The following is a 6,000-nucleotide window of genomic DNA, read 5'->3' on the forward strand; positions in this document are numbered from 1 at the left end:
GAGACTGAAATTTTGAATGAAGATTCAAAACAATCTCTATCTAAGCATCTTCAGTTTACCCAAAAGCAGACTTCTTACTTACAAAGCAGTTCCTACTATCCACAGAGACTAAATATTAATGAAGTTCTGGTCTGATACTAATCCATTCATTCACTGATTCACAAGCTACTAAGTATCTTTCATGGAAGCAACTATGCTAGCAACTGGGAATTCAGTGTTTCACAAGACTGAAACACTCCCTAATCCTGATGGAATTTTTGCTTTAATATATTTATTTAGCTAGTAAACATGTAAACAAAAGCATAATATAATTTCAATTAGTGATAGAAATTATATTATGAGGAAAAAATAAGATGGGAAAGTGATTAATGAAAATGGGACAGATATTTTGTGAGGTATTCAGGGAAGGAAGCAACATTTGAACAGAGCCTTGAATGATGCTAAGGAAAACAGATACAGAAAAGTCTTTGGGGAAAGTATTGCTGGCAGAGAGAACGGCAAGGACAAAGTCAATAGGGAAAAACAGAATCAGTATATTAAAGCGACAGCAAAAAAGTGAATGTGACTGTGTAAGAAGCATGAGTGATGAGATTATATGAAAGGCGAAGGCAGAACCCAGTGCACGCAGGGATTTGCTGGTCTAGATGAGAAGTTTGGAGTCCTCCCTAATGTGATGGAATTAGAGAACTCTGAGCAAAGCAGTAAATGATCTGATACATTTGTTAAGAGTTTTTCTGCCTTAGGATGTGTGCGCTAGCCAGAGAGGGAGAGAAAGAAATAGAGAGCAAGAAATCACCCCCCTAAAGGGGATAATGGCCACACTGCAATCACTTCTCTTCTGTTCTCCTCCTGGGATCTTGGGTATGCACGCATACTCGACTGGCATAAGTTTTAAGCCACCGAGTTTGGGATTGGATCTGCAGTGGGTCATGTAGGAGTCCAGCAATGTAACTGCTACACCATCTGCTGGCCCCGATCTGATATATTTTATTAATGACTAGTTTGGGTACTAAGAAGAGAGAACCTAAGAACTAGAAAACCACCTGAGTTGAAAATTAGGATTGTAATGAGACACACAAAATATATATAAAGCACTACCTTTGTTAAACTACCTGACTATGGCAGAGGGAAGGTGAGAGTGCTGGTTAGGAAAAGGTAAACAATTTTACTTTTGAAACTATCTGGACTCAAGACATCCCTGCACAAACTTCTGCCATGCATTTTCTGATTAGCCAAGACATTAAGTGACCTCTTAGTATAACAACAAAAAAAGCATCTTCCTAGCCACAGATGGGAAGCCAATCCATTACATTCAAGGTTGATACACCTAGAACCAAGTCAATATTAACACAAACTTTATAAAGTACTCTCTGCTAACTTCAGTAAACTAAAATAATAAATAAATAGGGAAAAATCAGGTCCTCAAAATGTTCACACTAGGACACAAGACTATTTTTCAAGCCACAAAAAATGGTTCCTATTTCAAATAAACTTAAATAGAAAGATACAAAATTAAAAGTAGTTCATAATAAATGAGGCAATTAGAAAGAACCTGTTAAAATAATCAATTTTGGAGAAGGAATGCTACCAACATTATTGTGCAGTTAATCCTCAGACTTTCGACTTGCCAGACACATTGGTTTAGTTTATTTGGCATCTCCTGGATGTTCATTAAATCTTGTGGACACATTTATCTAATCAGATAATTATTATCATTAGCCAACATTACTGAGCATCCTGTGTTAAGTGCCAGGAATATAAATCTTTCCTGTCAGACTAGAGAACCTAGGAATGTGTAAGAAAAAGGATAAAAACAAAATACAGGAATATATGCTAATCTGATGGACTGAACTGGGCAGACAGGCAGTGACTTCATTCCAATCTGCATCATTAATAATTTACAATGAAAGGGTGTCAAATAAATCGTCAAGTCAGTAAATAGAGCCCAGAAGACAAAAAGACTAGAAAGGTTGGGTGAGAACTTTACAGACATTAGGATCCAAGAAAGGTTTTCAGAAAGAGTTGAAAGGCTTTCAAAAAGGGTTAACACATATTGCACGCAAATAATCGATTCTTGTCTCAGGGTTTAAAAGTGATCATTTTTACATCTTTTTATAACTACTTAGGGACATTTCGGGATGGGAAGCTCACAGAGACATGACTTGGAAGGAATTACTAAAGTGCACTCTTGAATGACAAACTCGGAAACTGTAGAAACTGAGTCATCAGAGATCTGCTTATATGGCTTAAACCGTTTTTCTAAACTTTGCTTTGGATTATAAATAGTCTAATCATTTTCCAAAATGTCTTACTAAATGTGGTATTCCTCCACTGGTTTAAAAAAAAAAAAAAGTCATAAGGCACATTTGGAAGATGCGACAGGAACTTCCCTGCTTCTGAAATGTTGAAAATTGCTAGCTCAATCAAAAGCACCAGAAACTGATGGGTCCTATTCGGCTTCTCTCTCCCAGCGGTTACGTCACCTCAGTCGAAGAAAAAAGATATCAATACTTAAAAGTCTTGACACCCTGAACAGAGTAGAACACACGCGCTTTTTTTTTTTTCTTTTTTTTTTTTTACCTTATTTTCAAGCGAGCTTTTGTCCAAATACACTAAACCATGTATTTAACAGTAAAACGACTGGCCATGGGAAATCCCCGCGAGTTCGTTCCTCTTTGTCTGCACGAGAGCGAGATCAGCACTTTTTCAGCCAATTACAAGGGAACCCGCCGGTGCATCATGGGAGTCGGTGCCGAGGGGATTGTGGGAAATGTAGTTTGAAGACTCCGCCCACCTCGCCATTCCTGTAATGGCTGCTTCCTGGAAGGTAATGTACGAACTCGTCTCCAAAGTATACCCGATTGCCCCATCGCATCTGTAAAATAGGGGGCAGATTTGCATCTTGCCAGGCCAAAGTAAAGATTCTTTTACAAGTTTTAATATTAAGTCCTGTAAGGAACTTGTCTGTTGGTTTGGTTTCTTTTTTAGGTTTTCCTCCGGGTGAACTGATCAACTTTTAAGTGTAGTTCCCTCTTCTTGGAGAAACTGTTTTCTCTACTCATTACTTATTCCTCTCCCTACCAGCCTCCTCGCTCTGTACCGATTCTAGCTGCCTCATTAAAGTAATACTAATAATTTTTAAATCCTCTCCCTCCTTCCCAATAATAGGCGGTGTCACGTGGAACCTCTTAGCCTCTGCATCCAGAGCTCCAAGAAGGGAATATTTCAAATAAGATAGGATTTTATATAAATATATATACACCATTTCTCGGTAAGTCTTATTAATTCCCCATAACTTGCCAGATTTGTCTGCATTTTCTGGGACGGGAGACATCCTAAGAAAATATAATTTTTACTCACCAGGCTTGTTTTAAGTTTCCAAGTCAGTGTCTTAAGACTTTTTTCTTTTTGTTGTTAACTATGTACTGATCTTCGGTTTCTGTTTGATGTTGCACATGGTGTTGGCATTATTGAGGGAAAATTGCTGGGGTGTAGGCTGTTAAGAAATGAGATTAGCCTCAGATGACTGTTTCTAAGTGCCTTTATTTCGCTTCAATTTTTTAAGCAGTAAAATGAGGAGGTGGATTTGAAATGATTCATAAAGTCTAATTTAAAAGATTGAGTGGACTGTTACTTGTCATGTATTCATAGTTTGAAAAGATGAGAATTTTTAATGGTTCCTTTTTTGTTTCCACCTTTAATTTCTAGGAACCTTCAGCCCTCAAGATCCCAACACCATGACCTCAGTTTCAACACAATTGGTCTTAGTGCTTCTTTCACTGCTTTTGGTGCTGCCTGTTGTGGAAGCTGTGGAAGCTGGAGATGCCATCGCGCTCTTGCTAGGTGTGGTCCTCAGCATCACAGGCATTTGTGCTTGCTTAGGTGTATATGCACGAAAGAGAAATGGACAGATATGACTTTGAAGGGCCTTCACAATCAAGCTTCACCCTGAAAAACCTTTGTGTAGTTGAGGCTAAACCTGAGCATTGATGTCTGAGTTTCCCCAAATGGTATAGGGTACTTTCACATTCTTAGCTGTTTCTCATAAAATGGGAACAAATTGATGTCTTAGTAGGGGGAAAAATGATTTTTTTACAACAAATAATGCACTTAAAAATGCAGCCTATAATTTGTGTTTGCTGGTTAGAAAGGTCAAAGTAAGATGGCTAGCGTTTACATAAGTAATATTTCATAGTGTTACTATTGTCAAGCACATGAAATGAGGAAGTTCTTGTCCAGAATCCAGGGAAGTCGCCGACTGTTCAGTTACAATCACTGCCTCCTGACTCAATAAGAAGTCTTCATATTTTTATTGGATTTTTGTTTTATCTCTCGAGTCAATATTGTTCTTAGGTGTCAACTAGCTAAAAATTTAAACTTTTATCTCTGTAGGACAAAAGTTTTGAAAATGTATTCAATGTATCCAATATGAAAATGGAGAAGAGATTTAATTTTAAAAAAAACTTTATATTAACATTGAAATGGAAAAAGATTTAATGTAAACAAAAATTTTATATTAATTAATTAGGTCACATTCTCATGGTGAGAAGTACTATATTAAATACAAACCCATTATGTTGTAAGTTCATCTGTGGTGTCCATTTCTATTTTTTATTTTGGGGGGCAGGGGGGATGCTGTTTTTAATCTGCATGGACAACCTGTAAGCTAAGTGGAAAAAGTGAGATGCCTTTTGTTAACTGATCACACTGGCTTGAAGAGAGATAATTAATGAAAAATGGGTAATAGAAGAGGCTGCTGGTAGACTATCCACAGATATGGAAGGAAAATGTAGTAGCCTATACTGATTAGCACACCGGCCAGTTGAGACATACTCTCTCTGACCTAGCTACTGAAAGTGTCCTCAAACCAGAAACATCACCTGGAAGCTTGTTAGAAATGCAGAATCTCACTCAGATCCTTTTCAGACTAATGGATCAGTGTCTACATTTGTTTCAAGAGCCCAGGATAACTTGTTATGCACAGCATTGGTTTAAGAAGACTGCTGTAACTTATTTGAGCAGAAGAATTATTCCTGGCATTTGATGAGACTTAGATACAGCCACCGTAAAATAGTCTTGAGTAAATCAAACTACTTTAGCATCTCACTGGAAGTAAGTAGTAAAGTTTTTTTCCCGTAATACATTACCAGTCTCTAGCTCACCAGGTGACATTGGGAGCCTCTATTTCCATCAGAAAACAGACAGCAACAACCAAAAATCCTGCTGACTGCGTATTTCTCTAGGTGTGAGCTGACCTGACTCTCATGAGGGATTCATACAAAGCACAAACAAGATGACCATGTTATAAAGAGGTGGACACTGAATAGATTTGATTTTGTCATTGCGGATTTTTTGTTGTTTTTAACCCAGAGAAAGCACTGACCTTCTTTATTTGGATAAGTTGGCAGTTGCACATCGTGTATCAGTAATTAATAGAGCTTGATTGTACATCCTCTTGGGGGATGGGAAAGGGAAGGAAAAGAATGATACAGGTTGCAAGATTAGTACAGAGAGGCTTCTGCTGCTTCCTTGCATGTCTGAATTTTTTCATTGGGATAGGAGAAATCAAATCTAAAGTGTGTTTTAAATCATTGTGCAGTAGTCATTCAGTCACCTCCAGGTACTATTTTTAAAATGTTCAAAATAAGACGACAGGCAAACATTCTTTAGTGAAAATGTATTTCTAGAAGTGCCTAGGAGGAATTAGAAAATTACCATTTTCCTATTTTTCCCCTTGAAAACAATTCTTGAAGCATGCAGGAATTGTGATGGATGTGATGCGGACACCTCCTCCAAAAATAGCTTCATTTCTCATCTGTTTTGAGTTACATGGTTTTGCTTAAAAAGAACAAGAACCCTTGCGGTGGCTCTTAACCTTGTATAGATGGTCAGCTTCTTTAAGAATCTGATGAAATCTGGGGCCAGCAGATGGCATAGTGGTTATATCACTGGACTCACATGGCCAACCACGTTTCAAGCCCCAGACCTGGTGGGTGTGTG

The 6,000-nt window shown here is 37.8% G+C and overlaps 1 protein-coding gene and 1 long non-coding RNA gene across 2 annotated transcripts in view; one reads left to right on the forward strand and one right to left on the reverse strand.

Annotated features, from left to right (window-relative positions):
- Positions 1–2,677, reverse strand: part of LOC114007964 (uncharacterized) — a 37,397-nt gene extending 34,720 nt beyond the window's left edge. The window contains exon 1 of the long non-coding RNA XR_003549536.1: positions 2,581–2,677. This is a non-coding gene — a long non-coding RNA (uncharacterized LOC114007964). The remainder of the gene's footprint in view (positions 1–2,580) is intronic.
- An 88-nt stretch (positions 2,678–2,765) lies between these two features.
- Positions 2,766–4,583, forward strand: SMIM30 (small integral membrane protein 30). The gene is made up of 3 exons (XM_027772270.1): positions 2,766–2,827; positions 3,169–3,271; positions 3,709–4,583. Exon 3 carries the CDS (start codon positions 3,738–3,740, stop codon positions 3,915–3,917), a length of 180 nt encoding a protein of 59 aa, XP_027628071.1. The 5' UTR covers positions 2,766–2,827; positions 3,169–3,271; positions 3,709–3,737; the 3' UTR covers positions 3,918–4,583.
- The last annotated feature ends 1,417 nt before the right edge of the window (positions 4,584–6,000 follow it).

Source organism: Tupaia chinensis, unplaced genomic scaffold (assembly GCF_000334495.1).
Source record: "Tupaia chinensis unplaced genomic scaffold, TupChi_1.0 Scaffold000264_1, whole genome shotgun sequence".
Classification (NCBI taxonomy): Eukaryota; Metazoa; Chordata; class Mammalia; order Scandentia; family Tupaiidae; genus Tupaia; species Tupaia belangeri.

Excerpts from the sequence above, each read along its gene's own strand:
- SMIM30 (XM_027772270.1), top strand. The coding sequence starts at position 3,738 with ATGACCTCAGTTTCAACACAATTGGTCTTAGTGCTTCTTTCACTGCTT.